General features: G+C 44.2%; 2 protein-coding genes across 2 annotated transcripts in view; both read right to left on the minus strand.

The window, feature by feature from the left end:
• LOC139233179 (neuronal calcium sensor 1-like) overlaps positions 1–23,756 on the minus strand; it is a 146,683-nt gene extending 122,927 nt beyond the window's left edge. Inside the window, exon 1 of the mRNA XM_070863795.1 lies at positions 22,847–23,756. The gene's annotated coding sequence lies outside the window, so the exon portion shown is untranslated. The remainder of the gene's footprint in view (positions 1–22,846) is intronic.
• A 76-nt stretch (positions 23,757–23,832) lies between these two features.
• Positions 23,833–27,981, minus strand: part of gpr107 (G protein-coupled receptor 107) — a 124,565-nt gene continuing 120,416 nt past the window's right edge. Inside the window, exon 18 of the mRNA XM_070863793.1 lies at positions 23,833–27,980. Coding sequence (XP_070719894.1) covers positions 27,884–27,980 — 97 coding nt within the window. The 3' untranslated portion in view covers positions 23,833–27,883. The remainder of the gene's footprint in view (position 27,981) is intronic.

Consider the following 27,981-nt stretch of genomic DNA (forward strand, 5'->3'; position numbering starts at 1 on the left):
CTCTCTTTCCTTTATTGCTTTTTTAGTCATTCTTTGCTGTTATTTAAAATTTTCCCAATCCTCTAGTTTCCCACTAACCTTAGCCACCTTATACGCATTGGTCTTTGATTTGATACTCTCCTTTATTTCCTTGGTTATCCACGGCTGGTTATCCCTTCTCTTACCGCCCTTCTTTTTCACTGGAATATATTTTTGTTGCGCACTATGAAAGAGCTCCTTAAAAGTCCTCCACTGTTCCTCAATTGTGCCACCGTTTAGTCTGTGTTTCCAGTCTACTTTAGCCAACTCTGCCCTCATCCCACTGTAGTCCCCTTTGTTTAAGCATAGTACACTTGTTTCTGACACAACTTCCTCACCCTCAATCTGTATTACAAATTCAACCATACTGTGATCACTCATTCCGAGAGGATCTTTTACGAGGAGATCGTTTATTTTTCCTGTCTCATTACACAGGACCAGATCTAAGATAGCTTGCTCCCTTGTCAGTTCTGTTACATACTGTTCTAAGAAACAATCCCATATGCATTCTATGAATTCCTCCTCCAGGCTACCCCGTGCGATTTGAGTTGACCAATCGATATGTAGGTTAAAATCCCCCATGACTACTGCCATTCCTTTTTCACATGCCTTCATTATTCCCTTGATTATTGCCCGCCCCACCGTGAAGTTATTATTTGGGGGCCTATAAACTACGCCCACCAGTGACTTTTTCCCCTTACTATCTCTAATCTCCACCCACAATGATTCAACATTTTGTTCATTAGAGCCAATATCGTCTCTCACAACTGCCCTGATATCTTCCTTTATTAACAGAGCTACCCCACCTCCTTTCCCTTCTTGTCTATCTTTCCGAATTGTCAGATACCCCTGTATGTTTAATTCCCAGTCTTGGCCCCCCTGCAACCATGTTTCTGTAATGGCCACCAAATCATACCGATTTGTAATGATTTGTGCCGTCAACTCATTTACTTTATTTTGAATGCTGCGTGCATTTAGGTAGAGTGTTTTAATCCTAGTTTTTAAACCATGATTTTTAGTTTTGACCCCTCCTGCAGCCCTTTTATATTCAGTGGCCCTTTTTGTTTTTTGCCTTGGGTTTCTCTGCCCTCCACTTTTACCCATCTCCTTTCTGTCTTTTGCTTTTGTCTCCTTTTTGTTTCCCTCTGTCTCCCTGCATTGGTTCCCATCCCCCTGCCATATTAGTTTAACTCCTCCCCAACAGCACTAGAAAACACTCCCCCTGGGACATTGGTTCCGGTCCTGCCCAGGTGCAGACCGTCTGGTTTGTACTGGTCCCACCTCCCCCAGAACCGGTTCCAATGCCCCAGGAATTTGAATCCTTCTCTGCTGCACCACTGCTCAAGCCACGTATTCATCTGCGCTATCCTGTGATTCCTACTCTGACTAACACGTGGCACTGGTAGCAATCCCGAGATTACTACTTTTGAGGTCCTACTTTTTAATTTAGCTCCTAGCTCCTTAAATTCGTCTCGTCAGACCTCATCCCTTTTTTCACCTATGTCGTTGGTACCAATGTGCACCACGACAATTGGCTGTTCTCCCTCCCTTTTTAGAATGTCCTGCACCCGCTCCGAGACATCATTGACCCTTGCACCAGGGAGGCAACATACCATCCTGGAGACTCGGTTGCGGCCGCAGAAACGCCTATCTATTCCCCTTACAATTGAATCCCCTATCGCTGTCGCTCTCCCACTCTTTTTCCTGCCCTCCTGTGCCCAATAGGAACTGGTTGAGGATGCGCAAACTCATTTCACATTGGTATTGTGCTGAATTGTATCTTTCTGTCACATCAGACTTCTACCAAGAATTGAAATGTCTATTGCTGCATTGCGATGGAAGTCTCTTCCGCTGATTCTTAGGGTCTTGGATGGAATTCACATTTAGCCAGTGCCAGTTCAGTTCATAATTATCATGGGCCCACGGCACCATGTTTGGTACTAAACTGGCGGTCTCACTCAGAGATGGCACAGGATGATTTGTGCTGTCAGTGGAAATAAATACACTGGTGTACCTGGGGTATGTTGTTCTGAGGTTGAGGCTGAGGCACGTTCTCAGGACAGCTAGATTCTACCTCATCTCAGAGTGCTTGATGTTACATTTTCCAGTCAACCAGAGTTACAAACTCTTACATTATGGAGATCCTGACTAACAGCTTCCTGCTGCCTCAGTTCCCTTGGTGACTTTTCCACTGCCAGTTCATCTGCCTGGCTGCAGTAAGCACACTTCTGATGGTTCTAGTTTGCAAATTTCCTTCAGTTTAATTTATTTAGTAGCCTTGTTTAATATTTTAGTAGTGTTGATTTTTTCAGTGAATATAACCCTATTTTTGTTTCATGTGCTTATTGCTCTGTGGATAAGGAAGCTAACTTGCCCCTCATTGCTCTGGCTCAAGCTAAGAGATATCATCATTCTGTTGTATGATAGCATGTATTTGTAACAGTTGGTTCTTAGCCAGGGCAGTGGTGCACCTGTGAGGCAGAGTAAAATGTGTTTTGTTTCAGGAAAGCAAAAGAATGCAAGACAAGCTAATCCCAATATTGACGTTCACAAATTACATACAGGAGTCCATATGGCTGCAAATTATCACCGTAGAGTTGATGTGGTGTAAAGACACAATTCAGCACAATATCAAGCCTTCAATCTGCTTAGCTCTAAAGTGAAGCAGTCTTTGTGATTGTGTTACCAGACAACATGAAATATATTAACAAGACGCTGCACTGTGGCAGTATCCCTCTGAGAGCTGAATGTCCTTTCACTTCACAATTTCTCTCGATATACTCAGCAACCATTCTGAAACTACCTTAAAATCATTTTCTTTTTGTTGTTTAAAATTGTTTCCCTATTTTTTTTTTCATTTTTCTCCTGACAACAGTGACTCTCGCTGGGTATAGTCCTGTGGTTATCGGCAGTCCTCTGGTACCTCATCTAAGTACCCATTCTTTATCTCTGCCTATCTACCTCGCTTTCCTCCTCCTTAAAAACCTCTTTGACCAAGCTTTTGGTCACCTGCGCTAATTTCTACTTATGTGGCTCAGTGTCAAATTTTTATCTCATAATACTCCTGTGAAGCGCCTTGGGACACTTCACTATGTTAAAGGTGCTATATAAATACAAGATGTTTTTGCAAGACTGGACAGTGAGTGTTGACTACAGAGAGCTGGAGATAATTAGGAATGTTTTAAACAAACAGTAAGCTCGAGTGTTGTCTGTCTGGCTAATTGGCAACCCCAGAACAGGTCAGGGCCTCTCTGTTACTGATGTAAAACTACAAGACAAGACAACATTGACACTCGATGATGCAGCGATGCTCAAATTCACGATGAGGTCACTGCATTCTCCCCGCTATACTAAAATGTCTCACTTGGAAAAAAAGCAAAAACAAGAGGTGACTGCAGGGGGTTTCGAAACCCATTTTACAAACACAGTGGTGCAATTAAAATATGTAACCTCAGTCCCACGGTGCAGTTCATCATCCAGGTTGAAAGGGCTAGGAGAGAAGGCAAGGTCAATCAATGAGTAGTGGTCAGGTTATCAGCAAGGACAGACATCGACAATGAGGTTCAACACCACCTCCAGTGCACCAGCATAGCCTTCGGCCACCTGAGGAAGTAACTGTTTGAAGATCAGGCCCTCAAATTTGGCACCAAGCTAATGGTCTACAGGGCTGTAGTGATACCCGCCCTCGTGTATAGCTCAGAGACGTGGACCATATACAGTAAACACCTCAAATCGCTGGATAAATACCACCAACAATGTTTCCACAAGATCCTGCAAATCCCCATGGAGGATAGACGCACCAATGTTAGTGTCCTCAATCAGGCCAACATCCCCAGCATCGAAGCACTGACCACACTCGACCAGCTCCGTTGGGCGGGCCACATTGTTCACATGCCTGACACAAGACTCTCAAAGCAAGCACTCTACTCATAACTCCTACATGGCAAGCAAGCCCCAGGTGGGCAGAGGAAACATTTCAAGGACACCCTCAAAGCCTCCCTGATAAAGTGCAACATCCCCACCAACACCTGGGAGTCCCTGGCCAAAGACCGCCCGAAGTGGAGGAAGAGCATCTGGAAGGGCGCCGAGAGCATGCAGAACGCAAGCGCAGGCAGCAGAAAGAGCGTGCAGCAAACCAGACTCCCCACCCACCCTTTCCTTCAACCACTGTCTGCCCCACCTGTGACAGAGACTATAATTCCCGTATTGGACTGTTCAGTCACCGGAGAACTCACATTGAGTGGAAGCAAGTCTTCCTCAACATCGAGGGACTGCCTATGATAATGATGAGTGGTCAGGTGACTCAGAACTTGGGTTTTAAAAATCTGTTGATTGTAGAGTGAAAAGGATCATGCCGATGATAAGGAGTTCCACAATTCTGAGATGCAGGAAAAGGACAAACTGGGGTAGGAGAGACAATGTGGTGATTCTAAATGTCAATGGTCTTGATGTCGGCAACTAAATCCACTGTAGAAATATCAGTAGGTTGAGTCTTGTAAATTGGATTCTTTCTTTAGCTAATCATCTCCCTCAGCCAAAGTTCTGTGAACACAGTTATTAACAGATGTTTATGGGAAACCCATGAAAATTTACAAGGAAACAGGTTTGATTTATGATGCCTTCCACACTTCCAACATTAACTTTGTGACATCATTTTGGAAATTTGCAAATTAACTTTCAACACATAGGCTGTATATTCCAGCTTTGCCTCATTTCAATGTTATCCCACACCCGGTGATTAATGGAAATAGCTCTACCCAGTCAAACAACACTGCAGATTGGCTGCATAATTCACAAAAACATTTTTTTTTAATCACTTCAAACTGAAACGCAAACAAGTCTTTTGTGTAACATCATATTTATTATGTGATAATTGTGTAATACCTGGGAATAGCCTGCGACAACACACAGCCAGCAATGGCAAAAGATCAATTTCAAGTGCAGTTTCAGAGGTTCCAAATTTAATAGCCTTTACATTTCTTAGAGTTCAATATCATCTGTGGAATTCCTCAGTATTCCATTCATAGAATCATAGAAAAATTACGACACAGAAGGAGGCCATTTGGCCCATGTTGCCCCTGTCAGTCGAAAAAGAGCTAGCCAGCCTAATCCAACCTGCCAGCACTCGGTCCGTAGCCCAGAAGATTACAGCACTTCAAGTGCATATCCAAGTACTTTTTAAACGTGATAAGAGTTTCTGCTTCTACCACCCTTTCAGGCAGTGAGTCCCAGACTCCCACCACCCTCTGGGTGAAGAATTGTTTCCTCATCTCTCCTCTAATTCTCCTACCAACTACTTTAAATCTATGTCCCCTGGTTATTGACCCCACTGCAAAGGGAAATAGGTCCTTCCTATTGACTCTATCTAGGCCCCTCATCATTTTATATACCTCAATTAAATCAAACCTCTGCCTCCTCTGTTCCAAGGAAAACAATTTGTTTTTTTTATTTTGCATGGGAAGTTCTTCCTTTACTCATCAAGGTAAGAGATGAGCCTGCATGCTACTGAGCCACAGGGACTGGAGGCTTTCCTAGATTCCAGTCTGGCCTGCTGATCGAGGTGCTGGAATTGGCCCTTGTTTTCCCACTCCTGATTGTCAGCTAGTGACCTTAGCTGACAATGTACATGTGTGGATGCTGGATGGTATCAACACTCACTGTCCAGGCTTGCTTGAGCAGAATGACCACTTGGATGCAGTATTGAAGAGTGGTAGGTATCCAGGGAACTGTGGGTCAGCAGGAGTCAATAACTTTAGGAGGTGGGGGGGAGGCGTGGGGGCGGTGTGCAAAATTACAGAATGGGATATGGCTTAAACTCCTAACATTGAAGTTTAAGTGATTGAGAATACAAGGACTATTTTGGACGAAACCCAATTTTCTTACAAAGAGAAGTTGCTCCATTCACAATTTATTTCCTTTCAATTGAAAGCCAGTGCTTTTCCATTTCATTGTAACAGCGATTGCAGCAGAAGACTCCACGTTTTGGCACTGAGTTATCCATTATCTGGTTATTACGAAGCTGTGAGTGACTGTGGAGGGGTGTGATTGGGGCCCAGGGGAGGCGTGAGTTCGGGGCCAGGGACCCAGGGGCAGCACGGGCCAGCCCACACTGCAATATGTGTGCGCGCTTGGTCCGTGCAGCAGAGCAGGTCTCTAGTTGTCTTGGATAACCCTTGCCACTGGACCAAGACCGAGCTCTGTCAAGCCCGTGTGGTGGCTGGTGTGCAACAGCCACCACACGTTAAAAAAATCCACACACAGGCATCTTCCACCCTTGAGGATGTAGTTCGGGTTTTTCATTCAAAACACCTGTGAACTCATCCTTTTTTTTGGCGTGGAAGCAAGTCATCCTCGTTTCGAGGGACTGCCTATGATGATGGTGATTATGAAGGAGCAGGTGTAAATGTTCACACATTAATTCAGCTGACACATGCATTGTGTTTCCTCAAGATAATATATGGGAATTAATTGCAAGGTTAGTCAATGAGACTATATTAAAGTAATCCACAGTGCCTTTGCAAAATTGCACCAAGGTGCTCTGATGTCATCTGCATTAATAATAAACTGACTTTTTCCTCCCATTCTCTCTCCTTCTCTCCCAAAGGCACTGAGACACAGTTCAACGGGTACAGAGAGCTCTACTGTACTGACCATTCTTCCTCTCTTCTACAAACCTTGCCTACCCATTACTGCACAGTGATCTTCCAGAAGCTATTTACAAAGGAAGGCAGCACACACAACCATGCTCTCGTCCAACGCCCATGAACACACTATTTCCAACAGGGTTCAGCGGATAGCGATAAGAAGTGGAAACCACAGCTGCCTCAAGACCTCGGGAATTGAAGTTAATAGCCATGCCCTAACTGCTGCCCCAGATGAGCAAAGCTAACACCAGACTGCAAATTGAACCTGGAACCTTCTAGTCCATTGGCTTGGCACTACACTGTATGGTGTATTTAACCATTGCAGAGGGAATGGGGATGAAGGAGAAAGAGGAAGAATAGAAAAATAGAATATTTTTTAAATGGTGAGGAACTTTTAAATGTTGGTGTTCAGAAAGATTTGTGCAAGAAACATCATCATCATAGGCAGTCCCTCAAAATGAGGGTGACTTGCTTTCATGCCAAAAAGGGATGAGTTCACAGGTGTTTCAATGAAGGACCTAATATTCCAGGTCCAGAACTACATCTTGAAGGGTGGAAGATGCCTGTGCATGGATTTTTTTAACATATGGTGACCGTTGCACACCAGCCACCACACAGGCTTGCCAGAGCTAGGTCTTGGTTCAGTGGCAAGGATTACCCAAGACGACTGGCGACCAGCTCTGCTGCACAAGCCTAGTGAGCACACATATCGCAGTGTGGGCTGACCCGTGCTGCCCCTGAGCCCTCGCCTCTTCTGGCCCCGAACTCACGCCTCTCCTGGGCCCCGATCACATCCCTGGAGCGCAGCAAGGCCACCATCCAAGAGCACTTCTGAGTGGTTCTGGCCATCTCGCTGCCTTTGTTGATGGGACACAAGAAACACAGAAAGCTAGCATGCAGGTACAGCAAGCAATAAGGAAGGCAAATGGCATGTTGCCCTTTATTGCAAGGGGATTGGAGTGTAAGAGCAAGGAAGTCTTGTTACAATTGCACAGGGTCTTGGAGAGACCACATCTGGAGTATTGTACACAATTGTGGTCTCCTTATCTAAGGAAGGATATACTTGCCTTGGAGGCTGTGCAACGGAGGTTTATTAGATTGATTCCTGGGATGAGAGATTGTGAAGAATGGACCTATACTCGCTGGAGTTTAGAAGAATGAGATTCTGAAGGGGATTGACAGGGTAGATGCTGAGAGGTTGTCTCCCGGGCTGGAGTGCCTCGAACTCGGGGGCACAGTTTCAGGATAAGGGGCCAGCCATTTAAGAGGAGGAATTTCTTCACTCAGAAGATTGTGAATCATTGGAATTCTCTGCCCAATAGGGCAGTAGATGCTGAGTCTCTGAATATATTCAAGTTTGAGATAGATTTTTGAAGTCTCGGGGAATCAAGGGATATGGAGATCAGGCAGGAAAGGAGTTGAGATAGAAGATCAGCTCAAGGGGCCGCATGACCTGCTCCTGCTCCTAATTCTTATGTTCTTAGAACTGTAATGATTCTTTTATTCTGTGCAAAATGTTATGGCTGCAAATCATCCCGACAAACACACACACATTGCGTGTTACCGTGGGGAGCTTCTCTGCAGAGATTCCCCTTCCAAATGCAGACATTCGAACACACTCATTACAAATTAGCCCTGTTCAAGGGCTCTGAACAGGTTCTGCTCAACTCGGAATAGATTGTTGTTTTATTTATTTATGGGATGTAGGCATCGCTGGCAAGGCCAGCAGTTATTGTCCCTCCCTAATTGCCCTCGAGAAGGTGGTGGTGAGCCACCTTCTTGAACCGCTGCAGTCCGTGTGGTGAAGGTACTCCCACAGTGACTTTGTCATGGCAGTTTGGTATAACTGCGTAGCTTGCTCGGCCATTTCAGAGGGCAGTTAAGAATCAACCACATTGTTGTGGAGTTGCACATCGGCCAGACCGGGCAAGGGCGGCAGATTAGTGAACCAGTTGGGTTTTTCCCGACGATCCGGTAGTTTCATGGTCTCCCTAACTAATACAAGCTTTTAAAATCCAGATTTATTTAATTAACTGAATTTAAATTCCCCAGCTGGCGCGGTGGGATTTGAACTCACGTCTCCAGATTATTAGTCCAGATCTCTGGCTTACTAGTCCAGTAACATAACCACTACGCTACCGTTTTTGGCACAGGAAGGATTACCAAAATGGTTCCTAAAAAATGTAAATAAAATAATCATCCCATCACTAGATGTTTGTCAATTTTCCAGATGTTACCTCTGCCATCTTGTTTTGCCTAAACATATTTTATCTCCGATTTATTTGTTTTGCGGCCATTGCCATGCACCTTCCAACTTACCCAGCTGAGAGGAGAGGTAGATGCCCTGTTCCCAGGTCACTGCCAACACAATTTTTTCCAGGAACATTTGCAATCAAGATAATATTTATAAGAAACTCCTCTGATGTAGCTGTGTGTCTGTCATTGTCTGGTGTGGGCCCCCGAGGAGAGGCAATGAACAGAGGCTGTCTGCTTTGACACAGGGAAGGGTTAAAAACGAACAGTGTAGAATTTACAGCACAGAAACAGGCCATTCGGTCCAACAGATCCATGCCAGTGTTGATGCTCCACATGAGCCTACTTCCATCTTACTTCGTCTCACCCCATCGACATATTTTCTCGCACAATGAGGACTATATTCGTCCAATAACAAGTTTACATTCCATTTTGCATTGGTTGCTTGCATGACAGCATTTAAAGAATTTTCTTGTTGTCCGAGCATGTCAGTCTCCGAGCCCCAGACCAGCTTTTCGGACAGTTATGTGTGTATGTGTGTGCAGCAAGACAATAATATAACAGGTGTTAGGGGAATGTGCTTATCAGGAAGACACATATTGGGTGTAGATTACAGTGGAAACCGAGAATTCACAACACTGGTCTTTCTCCTACTTCCTACTATAATTATTCTTATTGCATTATTCAAGAATACTTGTGCAGAATTATATATTTACTACCCACTAAAAGAAAAAAGAATAAAGCAACTATCAGCCAATAGCTAAGTGCATTCTGAGGAAGGCAACACACAGTCAAGAAACTGTAATATAGTATAGTCTGTATTCATGAAATCAATAATTTCTCTCCACAACTGTTGTCTCTGACAACTTTCCCGTACATCATAAATGCACGCCCCATTAAATAGTGAATAATGGATGCTGTGAAGGATGTTTGCAATTCAATTGATGGGATTGCATGGGACCAATAACCACAAGCGCTCAGCTTGTGGTTTCTAACAGCAGCAACAACTTGCATTTATATAGCACCTTTAACATAGTAAAACATTCCAAGACGCTTCATAGCAGCGTAATCAGGCAAAAATTGGCACTGAACCAGAGAAAGAAATACTAGGATGAGTGACGAACAGCTTGGTCAAAGCAGTCGGTTTTAAGGAGCGTCCTAAAGGAGGAGACAGAGGGGGGGAAAGAGGTTTAGGGAGGGAGTTCTAAGTTTAGGGTTGGATGGCTGAAGGCATGGTCGCTATTGGGGGATGCGAAGGAAGTGGGTGACACACAAGAGGCCAGAGTTGGAGAAATGCAGAGTTCACGGGGGGGGGGGGGGGGGGGGGGACGTTGTAGGGTGGGGCTGAAGATTGCAGAAATAAGGAAGGGAGAGGCCATAGAGGGATTTGAACGCAGATATGAATGTTAAAATCAAGCCCTGGATTAACATTTGCTGACTCATGGTCGATTCTTCACACTGCCTTAGCTCTCCATTTTCTATGAAAAAACTTCTAGTAGTGTGGTCACCGATACTCTTGCCCCTCAACCAGATCCTGGACTCTCTTGCCCTCCACTCCTGCATTGAAACCTGGACATCAGTTCATCGGTGCTCCAAGCTGACTCCACTCTATCGACAAGTCAACTTCTTCCCACTTTGAGAATGCTGACTTTAATTTTGGAGACTCTTTATTGTCTCTTCCCTACTCACCGTTTACAAACAGGACATATTGGTCCTAATCTTGGTTATGCCAATGTAACCGTGGTTTCCAGGTGTCCAGTTATGTGCACATCTTGCCTATTGTTCTGGACCTGAGCCCATTACTTGTTTCTCCCTTATTCCCCTCTGAGGTCCTTGTCCCTTGCCTCCTTTACCCAATCATTCCCCGTTTCATTTCTCCACCCCCACCCCAACAACCCCTGGTACTTTGCTTCCCCAAATACCAATCCCAATCCTTCACTATTCCTCTACATTCCTACTAGTCCAAGGCTCGATTCCTTCTTGAATAAGCCCACATTTTTTCCTGTGTGTTTCGCTCGGTAATCTCCAAAAGGCCCATCAAGGCACCTATTCCAGCCTTCTGTTGAGCAGAAACCGCAACTACCCAATCCTACTCTCTCGCTGACCTTCACACCCGACGCAATACTTCCCCTGCCCTCTCCACCGACAACAAATGTGAGGAGCTCATGCACCACTTTGTCACGCTGATTGAGACATCTGACCAGCTGCCTCTACTGCATTCTTCCCTTCTTCCAATGTTCCACCTTGCCCAAGCCCCGAACTTGCATCTTTTCTAGTTTCTCTCATGTCTCCCTTCATGCTTTCTCCCAAGCTAATCTTGTTCCAGAGACCCACTCCCTACTCCCTCGACCCTATTATCACTAAACTGCTTCCCTACCTGGCCCCTATGTTGGCTGACATTGTAAATGGTGCCCTTTTCTCAGGTACTGCCCCTCTCCTTTTCAAATGGAGAGCATCATGTGAACTCGAGAATTGAATCAGTCAGAAATCTTGGCCTATTTCACCATATTTTCTAGAATACATATACTTTTTCAACTCCAAAGCTTTTTATTGCTATTCCCAGGTTATTGTTCCATGTGGAATTCTCGAGTATCGATGAAGCACAGACAATTACACAGAATATACTCTCTGCAAGTATTAGATAGTCGAGCATGACAGAAGATCAAGCAGAAAATAGGTGTCATCATTTAAAAGGAATACAAAATTGGGATTGATCCTCATGCTGCTGATCTTCCAGAGTGATAGAACACAAGATTGGCTGTATTAAGAATTCGGGTCTGGAAGTCAATGATTTCAATACTCAACAAGGTACTGATTTCAATGTATTAAATTTAAAAGCCTGGAAACAGAAACTAATGTTTGCATACAATGCAATGTTGATGCTGTTATGAGTTGTTGGACCATGGAATGGTTTGCCTGAGGGATGAGTTGAGGTAGAAACCATGACATCTTTTCAATCAGATAAATATTTGAAGCAATGGAAGATACAGGCTAAGGGGAAAGAATGGGGCAGTGGGGTTAGTTTTTGATTGCTTTGGTGAACAGTCAGCAGATACGATAGGTTAATTGGCCTCCTTCTGTGCTGTAAAGTGGTCCAATTCTATGGTTTGGTTACCAAATAACAAATGAGAAATTACAAGTTTAAGAGAATAAATAAATATATCACAAACAAGGGAATTGGTGTGTAGGTGAGATGCACAATGGACCGGATGCAAATTCTTCGAATGATGTGCTGTAATCCCTCAAATAACAATAACCTTACTCCTTCCCGTCATTGCATAACCTTTCCATTTCCCATTCAAACCTCTCGATGAGATTGCCCTTTATTGCTTTATGTTCAGATCTGTGGGGAACTGGATTCAGTGTGTGCCAAATTGATTTCACACAGGACCCTTACAATTGAGAGTCAGAGAGTGTAATCTCATTAATCCCATCAGTTTGGGCTTGATTTTAACAGAGTCCTCGGAGGTGGGAAAACAGTGGACCTGTTGTGCCATCCAGTTCCATTGCTGTTTCACATGTGCTTCTCTTATCTCTACATTTCAGTTGTGACCTTTGCCCAATGACTTCTGATCAGAGGCCACTCCCAGCACTTTTACAGGACAGCTGGAGTTGGTGTGATATCTTTGCTTGCCCCCCCAGAATTGTTGGTGTTTTTGCCCTTGAGAGAAAAGGCTACCGCACACTGAATAACCTCCAATTTAATTAAAAGACAGCAGATTGTTCAAAAGATAATGGAAACGGCTTTTGTTGCATTGATGTTTCATTGTGGAAATGCACAAATATTGATTGATTTAATTCCCTGTGTCATCAAGTTTTAAATAGCTTATAAACCGAAACATCACTTTAAAATGCAGCCTTTGTTGGCCAACCACCTGTGCCAGCCTTTGATTTAGTGATGGATGTCTGTTGATTTAAGGCTTAAGGAAGTAAGCCTAGGTAGAAAATCTGAAAGTTGAGCACGGTCAAGATGGAACACCACGTACTCAAAATATGTAACAGGAAGGATTCCATTCAGTCAGGTGCTATTGGCAGACAAGAGCCATCTGCTTTGGTCATGTGTCAAATCAATGAGCTTACACAAAACAAGAGGAACGTTAAATTTAGGTCAAGACCATTAAAAGGGAATATAACTCTATCCTCCTTTGCATAAAAACAGATTCGATCTGAGGATTGCAACAAAGTGAAAAACAATGACACCTGATAGGCTTCCATACATGTGGGTAACTCCTCATCCGAGCTTCAATCTTTTACGGCTTATAGTAATCTCTTCCTCAGATGTATATTAATAGCCTGCCCAACCCTTAATAATTGTTGCCGTGGCATCTCTATCTGCAATACTAGCAAGCTAGGGTTCATAGCACAAGAATAAAAACAGAAAATGCTGGAAAAATTCAGGAGGTCAGGCAGCATCTGTGGAGAGAGAAACAGAGTTAATATTTCAGTTCGATGTCTTCCCCACCACCTCCCCTCCACTTTCACACAAGGGGAGTAGGACAGTGGATAAAGACTTTATTGCAGTGCCTGTGATATATGCACCTATTGCAACTCAAGAAAGAAATGTTGTGATTTACTGTCACTAGTAAATTATCTGTTTATTGCGGATAGTGATATGGAGGTGCATTATGTAAGGTGCTGTGCTGTAAAATGCCAAAGAATGCTTTCATATGTAAGCTAATGACACCCAGATTGACCTTGCCTTCACTACCCACGACCTCAAGTGTCACAGTGCAGTCCGATTGCTTATTCAACATGACAGAGATCGCTAACTTTTTTGAGAACCGAGGGAATTAACGGATGTGGAGATAAAAAATACTTTGATTTATATAACGCCTTTCACGACCATCGGATGTTTCAAAGCGCTTTACAGCCAATGAAGTACCTTTTGGAGTGTAGTCACTGCCGTAATGTGGGAAACGCGGCAGCCAACTCCCACAAACAGCAATATGATAATGACCAGACAATCTGTTTTTATTATGTTGATTGGTCAGGACACGGGGATAACTCCCCTGCTCTTCTTTGAAATAGTGCCATGAGATCTTTTACGTCCACCTGAGAGGGCAGAGGGATTCTAGGTTTAATGTCTCATCTGAAAGACGGCGCCTCCGACAGTGCAGCACTCCCTCAGCACTGCACTGGAGTGTCAGCCTAGATTTGTGTACTCAAGTTCCTGGAGTGGGACTTGAACCCACAACCTTCTGATTTAGAGGCGAGAGTGCTACCCCACTGAGCCACTGACTGACACTTAATAGGGCGGGAAAGTGAAGTTGAGCTGGAAGATCAGCCATGATCTTGTTCAATGGCAGAGCAGGCTCGAAGGGTCAAATGACCTACTCCAGCCCCAATTTCTTATGTTCTTATGAAGTCGTGGATGGACCAGAACTTTCTGCAGTTCAATGTCGGTCATGCCAAAGCCGTCCTGTTTGGCTCTGCACCTTAAGAACATAAGAAATATGAGCAGGAGTAGGCCATACGGCGCCTTGAGCCTGCTCCGCCATTCAATATGATCATGGCTGATCCTGATTCCATCCCTTCCTGGATGCCCACTAAAACTGAAACTCCAATGTCCTGCGAGACTGTGCTTAGCTTCAAACCCACGACCACCTACTTCCACCTCCAAAATACCGCCGATCTCTGACTCAATTTCACCCACACTGCCACTGAAGCCCTTAATCATGCCGTTGTCATGTCTCGACTCAACCGTATCAAATCATCTCACCAACAATCCAAGCTCCACCCTACACACAGCAATCCATCCACAATTATGGTGCCTGCAACCTACACTGCACAAATTCCCACTGTCACCTCTGCCATTCCAGACTTTTATTGGCTACCATCCCTCAGCACATGGAGTTCAAAATCTTTGTCTGCAAATCCCTCCATATCCTTGCTTCTTGCTACCTCCTCCAGCCACATGGCTCTGCTTCGAAACCAAGCTCTTTGAACCTCTTGTCCAATGTGTTCCTTGCCCACTTCCTCCCGCGCCTCCCCCCCCCCAACCTCTACCACCAATGGCAGAGCCTTCTGCCATACTCCACCCACTTCAAGTACTGCCACCTTGCTTCATCTCGCCCCACCTTCAAAAGCCTCCTCCAAACCTATTTCCTCAAATTTTTCTTCACTCACTCTTAATGCTCCTCTTATTCCTGCTCAAGTCCAACTCCAAACTGTGAAATGCCTTGGGATGCTTTGCACCATTGAAAGTGCAAGTTCTTACATACTATTCCAGGAGTACCAGCAGCTCTCCAAAACTTCACCTGAGTAGTCAGTTTTGGTATGCAATTTGACCATGGAGACATCACAGCTGGACCTAAAACCTGTTCTGGGTCAACATTCAAATGCTTGTAGTACCAGTAACTAGATAGTAATCAGGAGCAGAAATCTTGCTTTTTGTTCTACATATCTCAGTATTGCTGTGGCCAATTGTACCATCCTCTATGACAGGAGCTGACACCCGCTGGACGGATTAGACCACCGCCTAATCCGATCCATCATCAACATTAACATTGCCCCAAAGCAGAGGGGACAGCAGAAGCAAAAAGTTAATGCCGGGGCACTTAGAGACCCAGCTAAGAGAGCCCTATACAGCCAGCGCCTCACAGCCAATCTGGCGTGCCTTGATGACCCTAAGATGCTGAATCCCCATAGCGCTTGGTCTGCTCTCCAGGCGTCTATAACCAGTGCCTGTGAAGAGACACTTGGTCACTCAACCAGAAAACATCAGGGCTGGTTTGATGAAAATGATAAGATCAAAGAACTAATAGATCGCAAGCGCAAAGCATTTCTGAGCCTCAAGCAACAGCCCAACTCGGGAGCTGCAAAACAACATTACAGACGGCTCAAGGCTCAGGTCCAACAAAAAAACTCAGGACCTAAAGAACAGGTGGTGGATGGAGAAAGCACAGGAGATACAACAACTGGCCGGCAGCCACGATATGCGAGGATTCTTCACTTCAAACAAGGCCACCTACGGTCCAAACTCCCAAGGCCCCACCCCACTCCACTCCTGGCCAAGAATGGGGAAACACTCATCAAGGACACCGAGGCTGTCAGGGCCCGATGGAAGGAGCACTTTGAAGATTTCCTCAATCAAGACTCTGCCTTTGACTCGAGTGTTCTCGATTCCATCCCGCAGCATGCAACCCGCCACCACCTCAGTGAAACTCCAGCATTGCACGAGGTCGGCAAAGCCATAAAACAGCTTAAGAATAACAAGGCTACGGGGCGGATGGAATCCCTGCTGAGGCGCTAAAATATGGCGCAGAGGCGCTGTTGGCACGGATACATGACCTCATCTCTCTCATTTGGAGGGAGGAGAGCATGCCGGGAGATCTCAGAGATGCAGGGATTGTGATAATTTTTAAAAACGGGGACAAATTCGACTGCGGCAACGACAGGGGAATCTCCCTGCTATCAGTCACTGGGAAAGTTGTCGCTCGAGTTCTCCTGTGGCCGAGGAGCTCCTCCTGGAATCACAATGCAGATTTCGTCCCCTACGGGGCACAACAGACATGATCTTTGCAGCGCGACAGTTGCAGGAAAAATGCAGGGAGCAGCGTCAGCCCTGATACATGGCCTTTTTCAATCTTACAAAGGCCTTTCACATTGTCAACCATGAAGGTCCATGGAGCGTCCCTCCTCCGTTTTGGATGCCCCCAAAAGTTTGTCAACATCCTTTGCCTGCTTCACGATGACATGCAGGCCGTGATCCTTACCAACAGATCCATTACAGACCCAATCCACGTCCGGACCGGGGTCAAACAGAGCTGCGTCATCGCCCCAAACCTCTTCTCAATCTTCCTCGCCGCTATGCTCCACCTCAAAATCAACAAGCTCCCCGCTGGAGTGGAATTAAACAACAGAACCAGTGGGAAGCTGTTTAACCTACGCCGCCTCCAGGCCAGGTCCAAGATCACTCCAACCTCTGTCATTGAGCTGCAGCACATGGATGATGCCTGCGTCCGTGCACATTCAGAGGCTGAACTCCAGGATATAGTCAATGTATTCACTGAGGCATATGAAAGCATGGTCCTTACTCTTAACATCCGTAAGACAAAGGTCCTTCACCAGCCTGTCACCGCCGCACACCTCTGCCCTCCAATCATCAAGATCCATGGCACGGCCCTGGACAACGTGGACCATTTCCCATATCTCGGGAACCTCTCAACAACAAAGGCAGACATTGATGCGGAGATTCAGCATCACCTCCAGTGCGCCAGCGCAGCCTTCGGCCGCCTGCGGAAGAGAGTGTTTGAAGACCAGGCCCTCAAATCTACCACCAAACTCATGGTCTACAGTGCTGTAGTAATACCCACTCTCCTGGCATGGACGATGTACAGAAGGCACCTCAAGTCGCTGGAGATATATCACCAACGATGTCTCCGCAAGATCCTGCAAATCGCCTGGGAGGACAGGCGCACCAACATCAGTGTCCTCAGGCTAACATCCCCAGTACTGAAGCACTGACAACGCTCGATCAGTTTCGCTGGGCAGGCCACATAGTACGCATGCCAGATACGAGACTCCCTAAGTAAATGCTTTATGCGGAGCTCCTTCATGGTAAACGTGCCAAAGGGGGACAGCAGAAACGTTATAAGGACACCCTCAAAGCCTCCCTGGTAAAGTGTGACATCACCATTGACACCTGGGAGACCCTGGCCGCAGGCCGCCCGAGGTGGAGAAAGTACATCCGGGAGGGCGTTGAGCTCTGAGTCTCGACACAAGGAGCATGAAGAGGCCAGGCGCAGGCAGCAGGAGCCCTACCAGCCGTATCGACCCCTTCCCCCGACGAATGTCTGTGGCTCCTATATCGGACTGCTCAGCCATCAAAGAACTCACTTAGGGAGTGGAAGCAAGTTCTCCTTGATTCCGAGAGACTGCCTATTGCCACCCCAACAGATCAGCAAGCAGACATGACATTGCATTGAACCATCTGAGGAGCTTCTCTCCATTGATTTTAAATTACGAGGGCAATGTCCATGGACTAAGTTTTTTTTAAATAAAAAGGACTTGCTTACAAAAGATGCAACACAACAGTTTCCAAAAGTTGTCAAATCATTCACATTTATTAGCACAACCTAGAAATACAGATCACTCCAAGGACATTTAATTGATTTTTCTATTTTCTGTCAAATTAGATTTATAAGTTAAAAACACTCATGATTATTTGAATCCCTTACAAACGCCAAACCCATATGGTCAAGCCTGTTGATCTCAAAACACCGAGTGACTGATTATCCACATTGAAAAGGATAGCAAGTGTTATATACATAGACTCCAATCTGCACACTGATTAAAAGGTCTACACTGTTCTTATTGCATTGTTTTTCAAACTGGAAGTACAGGTGGCCCAGAACTGTATCAAGCAAATACGCTACATTTTCTACATGCTCCAGAGGATCGGAAGCAGCACTGTCCCATAAGCGGAATTTCACCAACATGCCACTTTAGACCTGAGTAAGCAAAGCATTTATTAAAAAAAAGTTGTATAGCCCGCACCATTCTGCTGTGAAGAGGCCAGACCAACCTGTCCCCGGACCTCTGATATAATTGTTGTTTTACAGACCAAAAGAATGTGCGTCAATGTGGCCTGGGGGAGTGGGTGATTTGTCCCAGACTCATTCTCTGCTCCCCTGTGGGGAATCACTCAGATACTGTTCACCCCAGATGATCCAAGCGGAGATCTTGAAATACTGATCTGGGAAATGGTGGCTGTTTTGAGCATTGGTATTGCAGTCACTGAGTAGGCAATTTGCCCCATCAATCCCAACTTGGCCAAATTTTCTAGCAGCACGCTTGAAAATCCAATACGTGGAGATTTAAATTTATAAGAAGTCCGGAAGTCAAAATGATCAAAATCAAACCAAGTAGTAAAACAAGCCAGTGTGATCTGACACAAGGATATTGCTGCAAGTCAGTTAATTTTGTTAATCTGAAGGTTCAATTCAGTGAAGCAACAGCTCATTTAATGTGTTGCAGTTCCAAGCCGGATGACTATGTCTACATCTAATGCGGAGCTGGGTTTGTACGGAGCCTTGGTATGAACAAGGTTGTGGACAAGCGGCAAGTTTAAAAAAAACAAGTTCAAATTCTGCTGGTGCACCAAGGGTCTAAACCCTTTTACCCGAATTATTCAAAGTTTTCATTAGCATGCACGCACTTGGCCTACATTTTATTAAGTCTGAATCTCAGTCGTGTTTGGCTTTGGGAATTTTCGAGCAGTGGCCAAGTAGTTCCAAAAGGAGGGAACGGCAAAGCCACAGTCGTCCGCAGGCCACTCGGACACATTCGCCTAGCATCTGAGAGCATCAGCAGAAAGAGGAATTGAAGTGTGTTACCAACCGGCTCTCAGCCTCACATGCTCCTGTCTAGGGGAAGGAGGGGAGGAGAAAGTAACTTGAAAACATGCCTCCACATAAAAATGCCAACATTTTCTTGGTTACAGTTCCCACTGTCTGTAAATTAATATGTATCTCCATAACCTGTCCTCTGTTTAAAAAAAACAGTTGTGTACAGACATATTCTAACATCAGCTGAACTTATACAAACAGATATTTACACGAGAAATTGTATGATCGAGAATTGTACACATTTACATCATTAACAGTAAAATGATTGGACACCTCATGGGCATGCAATTAAGCAATAGCTCTGGAGCTCTGTTATAGTCACTATATACTTGTTCTAAAGGCAGCCTCCCCTTCACTTGGTCTGAAAGGCAAACAAAAAAAAGATTTACCAGTGATTACTGAACTCACAAGATCCTGAAAAATGAACATCCTCTCCACTTTTCATATACGCTCTCCCCACCCCACCCCCAGTCATTTTAAAATGTACTTTTCTCAAGGCATTCAGGTCAAATCTGCTTCACGAATTGTCACCCTCAACCCGAGGCAACCTGTTCTAAGACCCCAGTCACCCCATGTGTTTTCTCTCTGGAGAAACGTTTTGTAACCCCTCCCATCAGGCAGCCTGCATAAATCTGGGAGCTCAGCAAGTCGGTAAAATCTATCAGTGGTTAACCACAACTCTATTATTTGGATTTGGTACTAATTTTCTGCTCATTTTCTGGAAACAGATTGTTCCAGATCGTGACATAGCACCACGTGTAGGAAAGGGGAGTGATTTGACCTTGCTTAGTGACATCATCAATATCAGAATCAGCACTTCTGACATAGAACTGAGGATGGTAACCGATTTATTTGCTTAAATTTGTAATGTGGTTTGTTTTTATTTCATGGCAGCAGGGGGAACTTTGTATGAGGTTGTTGGTACATTTTCCCACTTTCCTTCTCCAGAAATGTTTTGAAAAGGGAGAGGTCATTGTCGACAGGATCAGAGGTCATCTTTACAAAAAACAGATTACCATTTACCGCATTTGGAAACTTTATTTTCCCCTTTCAAGTATTGCACATTGTACGGCCAGGCCAGACTTTGACCCACGTTCCAAAATCTGTACTCAAGAACGAATTGCAAACTTTGGGGAAATACAATAATTAACACTGCAGAAAATCTCAGCGGGTCAGGTAGCATCTGTGGAGGTAAACAGAGTTAACGGTTTGGGTCTGTGATTCTTCATCAGAACAGTTCTGACGAAGGGTCAAAGTCCCGAAACATTAACTCTGTTTCTCTTCAAAGATGCTGCCTGACCTGCTGAGATTTCCAGCATTTTCTGTTTTTATTTCCGATTCCAGCATCCGCAGTATTTTGCTTTTGAATTAACATTGGTCAGCATTACAGGCATCCCAGATTTAAGTATAGGGAGGATTCCATTTGGAATCAAATCTGATTTTTGAATAAAATTACCAATAGATAAGCCACCTAATGCCCAGGTAGAAACCAAGAATGAGGTTACGTTCAAGTATCAAACTAAAAAAAAAAATTCAACAAAATGTCGTTTCTAACCAACATTGGCAAGAGGAGTTTGCTGGCAGCAATGGACGAGGTATCGATGGTACTTCGGTGAGTGCAGAAGAGGGAAGGGTTCTGCCCAGGGTCTGGAGAAAGTCACACTTTGACTAAGTGAGACTGGCATTTGTGCTTGATTTCACTTCCCTTACCTTCAAATGTGGCAGAACACAGGAGATTTCATGCTAAATGCCATAAACTCTTAATTATAAACCAATAGGAGATCAGTGGGAGCAGGCAGGCGGTGGATTGCCTCCAGCACTTGCACCAATTTGTCGGATATTTCACTCTGGCTACTTCAAATAGGAAGTGCAAATTGGACACGGTAATGAAACCACTCTATGCAGCTCTAGACATTGAATGGTATGTCTCCCCCTCCATCCCACCCTCCCACTTCTGATTTGTCGTATGGGACACAATGTAGGCTCGGGTGAGAAGGAATCAAGGACACGGTTACTTTTCTAACTGTCAAAACACAAAGTGCTGCACCCACGCATTGAACAGCATTTCCACATTGATGAGCACCACCTATTTCTTCCATTCTCTCACCCATGGTCCTCAGCAGACCTGCTGCTCCATGTCTCTGGGCCCATCAGCTCTGTGCTGGTGCTGCAGCTGGGGTCAGTCACTGCTCAGGACTGTGGCTCTGTATAATAGGTTACTGAATATTTATATATAATGTGGGTTTTTTCACAAGGCTCTCAAAGGGTATCACAGCATGAGGTTACATTATACTACAGCACTTAACCAACAGAGATTTGTACTGGTACAATTAACAATAATTAATGACAATCAAACCCAGCTCTTCGAGATACTGAATGGCCTCCTGTATTCCATAATATACAGATAGTCCTTATAAACAGAGTCTGAGTATCCAAAGTTCTAATATACTGCTACATTTCTTCTAAATAGGTTTCCTAAGAAGAAAATATCTATTGTTTAATGAGTCAAGAGATTGACTTATATGGTGAAGGAAATGTAAAACGAGTAATATTTTTCATAGTCTCTACCATTCTCTTTTCTATCCATGAGTGTTTTTCAATGCAGAAACCCAGTGTCTCTTGTAACTTGCCTCTGACCACCTACAGACCTGGCATTAACACACTTTAATATTCACACCTCTCCCCCAACTGATCAAACTTCCTTGCTGCTCAGACACACTTGGTTCCATTTTGCCACGAAGCCACCCTGCTCTGTTAGACTTCAGCATCACGGAGTCTCTCTCCCTCTTGCCACACTCGTTTTCCTTGCACCAACTCCTGCCATGCTCAAATTAAATCATCACTGAACCATCTTAGATTCAGGATTATCAAGCCAAGAGCCTACCCAGATTCTTCTTTCAAAATCCTCTGGAATCGATGCCCAGAGAAGAAAAACTGGCACAGCATTGATGTTCTACACACATTTCTCATCCATTTTTCTTCTCCTTTGCTTGAAAACATCAGGTTTCGTCAGGATACGATTCAGACAGTCCTCTGATAGCACCTCCAGGTGGCCATACTTCATGCGTATGCCTAGATGTCGAGTATTGACACAACCATAGAGGGACCACAGTGAAGTGCAATCAATAATGCTTTTAATATATTTTGCAAATATAGGATTGTGGTATTTATCAATACTTTACCAACTATTCTTATATTGACAGGCCATCTAGTTTGGATATCTTCAATCATTTCTTCAGCACTGAGCTGGAATACCAACTGCCTTCTCAACAGTTGGGACTCGCCACTAAATCAATCTCAATACCAATCGCAATCTGAGAAAATAATTATTCAACATCACTTAAGTAGCACCTGATGAGCAGAGCCCTCTCTCCAAACTGTCAGCATCAATTATCATTCAGAACACTGTTCACAATGTTTCAGCTCACTCCGGCTGTCCTTTGCAACATACAAGAATGCTGATTTAAAGCTGCAGTATGTTACAGTGCAATGTCACGGTTTGGAACAAATCAAGTTTGTAATTAAAAAAACCATGTTAAAAAAATAGAAATCTTATTTGCTGCATCAGTTTCGAACACTTACCAGGGTGCTGAAAATTCTGCCTCACCAGAATCGCACAATCCCATCAAGTTTAACACGAGATCTGGCAGAAGCTCGAAGCTGCAAAAATTATCCTTTGTGATCAATTACCACTGGTTATGTTCAGTCAATTGCCATGGAGACCACCAAAGGTCAGTTCCAAAGGTTCTTGCTACTGCAGAATGTGTAGAGAGCGGTAGTTCGTGCTGCTAAATTGTTTTCTGAAACAATACTTGGCCACAAAAGCCTACACTAAGCTTGCTTCAATCAATCAATCTACCCAAGAGTAAAACAATGACAAAGCACTAAAGATAGAGTAGGAAATAATTTCTTACACCGTCATCACTGCTTTGTTCTGGTGTGCAAGGTTCAAACTCTTGACTTTGAATCACGTGATGGAGAGTCTACCATCCACGTCAAATGCTTTTTTTCCAGTGCTGTTAGTTAAAAGCTCTTCGCTGCTAACTTTAATAAGTGAAAAATGATAAAATACACGCAGGAACACAAGATGGTGCAAGAGCAGTAACACTTCTGTCTTGGGGCTCAGAGTGCCGTTGCAATTTCTGACACCGTCTGAACAGTTTCATTCGTCATTATCTCGTAAATGCATCTGATGACATCTGATGTCATCTGACTAACGCACTTGGTTTTTGGGGCGGATTCAGGTGTCACACAAACTGCGATATGAAGCGGACGATTTATAAAGTTAGCCAAATCCCTCAAGTGTGTTCTGTTAACATCTGATTGAAAGCAGTTATTTAAAAAAATAAAATACCCTTAAAACAGAAGTCCGCCTGTTATCTGCATGTTGTCTGAGAAGTTGTGACCGACTCTGTGATAGCTACTAAACAGGAACAAGGTGATTTTTCTGAACAAGTTCTTTTTTCATAATAGTGACAAACAAGGGCATTCACCATGTAGTGTATTTTTAAAAAGTCCCCCCCCCCCTCCCCACACACAATGCAGTGTAATAAAAAAAGTTCCACCCCCCAATTTTCTCCCCAGCTTTTCTGAAGATGTCTGCTCATGCTGGTGTATGGTTTCACAGGAATCCGCTGCCCTCCTGTACTGTGTCCAAGCGACCTTATATTTATCATGTCTTAAGCTCGAGTCAGTTTTGACAATCAGGGACATCACAGCCAATAACGACCTTATCTTCACCCATTGCCAATACACAAGAACATTCCTGCAAAAGAAGGAACATTGGCTGATTTTTCACCTCGTAGCAGAGGAGTGCTTGGGCCAACTATAGATCCCTAACTTAAATCAGCAAATGCAGCACAGACTGGGGAATTGAACCTGGGACTTAGTTATACATTGGGTAGTGCTTTTACCTGCTGGAATGTCAGGGAGTTTATGCAAGGTGTTTTTTTTTTTAATTAGATAAAGTCAACAGAGTCTTCTATAAACTAACTGCAAGGAAGAACTTGTATCGTGCTTTACTATGTCTCAGAAAAACTTGAGTTATTCCTTCACTTGCCCTGAAATGCAATAAATTATCTAGGCAAACATGTGGAAGAAATTAAGCCAAGACGTTAAAATTAGAGAAACCTTCATCAAAGGTGATGGAGCATTACAGCACATTTACAACTCTCTGAAGAATGATCAGGAGAACAGTGAAATTAAATATGAACAGTAAAAATTTACACTATTTACAAATTGCACATCTACTATTCAATGCGACCAACCCCTAAAACGTACAATTAGAGCAACCCATCATTAGTGCACAAGTATATTTACAAGTGGATATGGCTGCAATGCAACAACTATTTAATATGTAGAAGTAATTTGTTTTAAAAAGGATACAACTCATGAGCTCTGTGTTAGCAACTGGTCTGCTTTCCATTTGTTTCCCACTCTCTCCATTTGCTTCCCGCCTCTTCTGAAGGCCTTGACTCATGCCGTGATATAGTTCTACAGTCGCACTGCAGTAACTCGCCTAGATGGTCAATCTTCACGTGAACACAGACAGTAAGTATTAATGATGGGTGAGAGGGAATGTGTGCCCAGGCATCCTTCAGCTGATTTGTCCCCCATCCCCCTAACTTGGGGGAGCTGAAATCAATTGTAGCACTTACAATGCACCAGCTAAGATCAACTAATTCAGCACTGATTGGCATTGAAGCTCAGACCTCTTTGGTCATGGAAAAGCACTCTCTATCTGTTCTCACATGAATAATGCTCACTCAGCATAGTTCCACACAAGGCAAAGTGTTTACTCTCTGTACCTATGGCGATCCCACCTTTTGGTTTTAGAAACCATTTTCCTCCTGTGTGCATTGTTCTCCAACCTTTCTTAGGAATCCACCAAGGTTGCTCCATTGAACTAAACCAGTGTTAGCATAAAGTGAGGTGCAGGTGTTTTTGTGGAATATACGCCACTATGCTTTGTATTAGTCCTGTTCAGTTTGGCTTCATTCACGCCCACACCAACTCCAATTCTAATGGAAAGGAGCACCAAATGTGCATACAATACACAGTGTGTTACAGCAACCCATTAACATCCTACACATGCATTATACTTAAGTCACACAAGTCAAAAAAGGCAACACACAAACACAAACAAAATCAGGACGCAAGATCCACACACAGAAGAGACTTGAAATCAAGAGTATCTGCTTCCCTTTTCCCCTACCAGACCCTTCAAGCCGCCTTCACTACTTATGCTTCCTCCTGATCCAAGACAAGTGGAACTGAATCTATTTTCCAACTTTTAAATATTATAGACAACTGGAAATCAAGATTTGCAAAATGGCCACCTTTTACTTCATGGGCACATTGTGCAGAGATAAGTGTAAGAGAGGGTGCAGTAATACTTTCAGAATGGGTGAAGAATGGGGGTGGTGAGGGAGAAACTTATTTTGCGGAACACACACACATACAATTAAGCAGGAATTATTAAGTATAAAATCTGTTGGTGGGGGGGGGGGGGGGGGGGGGAACATACTTAAACGACTAGTAACATGCCTGCCATAGAAAGCAAGTGAACCTTTGCCGAACACAATCTGTATGAATTCTGTACGTAAAACCCCATTAAGAGAGAGAAGTTGAGAGACTCAATGCATCGCTGTACCAACATGTTGCAGCACAGAATGGGAGCAGACAGTGTCGTGCCTGGCTCCTCCAGCCATAGGAAGCAAGTTTTTGAATAGTAGCTGTATCATCCAGGGATGCTCCAACCAGAGGGCATATTGGTGCAACCTCTCAGGGGAATGAGAGGTGGGGAGTGAGGAAGACCAGATCATACAAGGCCTGCCATTGCTGTGCACTATCAAGATGGATGGGAGCAAGTGGACTGAGCAGCTTTTAAGTCTTCAGGAAAAAAGGCTAAAATTATACATTTAAGAATTTAAAAAAAAACAGGTGGAAATAAAAAAATAAAGAAGGACAAGACAGTAAGTGGCTTGTACGGTAACATCTCACTTCTGTCCTCAGAGTTTGTAGCCTGTAACACCCATGGATTGCATGTGTGTGATAAAGCTTTTAAAATGAATGCTCCTCGTGCATTAGCCTTCCACAGATGTTTGTGGCATGTAATGAGCCCGCACTGCTCTCTGCAGTACATTGCAGACAGCCCATCCTCACGATGATACTCCTACACGCTGCTTAGTAAGCCACGAGCTGCTCACATACACCAACAGAGCAGCCAAGTGCCAGAAGCTGAAGGAGTGAAGGATCTGAGTCACAAACTGCAGTAAATTTTAAATTGATTCTAATGTAAATAATGCAACATTTCACTTTTTAAAATATTCTGATGAATTTAGACCATCTACTTTTAAGTTTTATTCTGGAGAACAGCTTATTTATTTAACTCATTCATTGCTATCTGACTACTCTGCATAGTTGGAAATATTAGTTTCAACAGTAGTATTGCTTTATTGAATAAATTTTCTCTTCTCCTGAAGGTGTCCATTTGTACTGGGGGCAAAGTTTCACAATAGTGGTTGCCTCCAAGTGGCCATTCTTAAACTGAAATCCACATCCGCACACTTTACATTAGAAGTCACCGGTCAGCAATGAGTAGTGGAAACCCTGGACGATTTCTGCCAACACGCCCCATCCCACCGCATCCTCCAGCCTGGGCTGCTGACGCCAACTGCCAGATCAACAATTGTTGTCCTAACTGAGATCAGCCAGTTGAGAACAGACCAAGGGCGAAACACTGGACATTCCTGGGGTGTTTGGCTCAATCGCACACCAGGCACAGCATGTAGCCACTGATCAACTAGGGAGCCTACCAATTACATCCTGAATCCAGAAACTGCTGTGAAAGCGCCAATTAGTACCTTTCGTCGTAAATCAGTTAATCTCTCTACTTTTAAAATGACAATTTACCACTTGGTGGAGCACAAAATAGAACAAAAATATAGTTTTCACTCAATGGTTCTTGGCTCCACAATCCCTTCTTTGACCGAGGAAGACAGACAAACTCGAGTTGGATTCTTGTCCCTCAGGTTGGATTTCAGTTAGTGTTTGATCGGAGTCTCACGACTCATCCCTCTCCCTTCCTGCTTTGTTACTGCAACCCATTCTAGACATTAACCCTGGCTCAGAAAAATTCAATTTTTCACACATTCGATTGAAGAACTGAAGTGTTCTGCAGCCTGGAGCTTGCATTTATACAGTTACAACAGAGACTTGCCTTCAGCCTTAAACTACGTTCTGGTCAATGGAGGAAGCTTGTATATCTAGACAGAAATATTAGCAGCTCCCTGTGAATCAGAGGAAACTCGCGACCCAAATTAATTTGCAATAAGCATAAAAGCCTATGGCCGGAAACTGCCATTTGGTCTGCTTGAGCTAAACTGGTTTACAGGGTGGGTATGAGCAGGTCCGGCACCAAACTGAGTGCTGCGCACCAGACAACTGGAAAAATGCAAATACTCTGCGGGAAAAAGTTTTCTCTTAACAAAATACTGAGCTTCATTTGGTGCCGAAGCACTTCTCTGAGCCCTGAATCAAGTGTTTTCGGTGCATATTCCACACAGAACGAAGAGGGGAGGGTGCTCAGGTTACACTCGTGTCTCTGTCGGTGGCCCATCATGCCACTCTGTCCTGCTCTCCTCTCTGCTCTGCGGGGCCATTCGACGTTTGGTTAACTTTTTTCACTCCTTCCATCATTCCAGTTGTAGTCACCC

The sequence above is a fragment of the Pristiophorus japonicus genome, chromosome 20 (assembly GCF_044704955.1).
Source record: "Pristiophorus japonicus isolate sPriJap1 chromosome 20, sPriJap1.hap1, whole genome shotgun sequence".
Taxonomy (NCBI): domain Eukaryota; kingdom Metazoa; phylum Chordata; class Chondrichthyes; family Pristiophoridae; genus Pristiophorus; species Pristiophorus japonicus.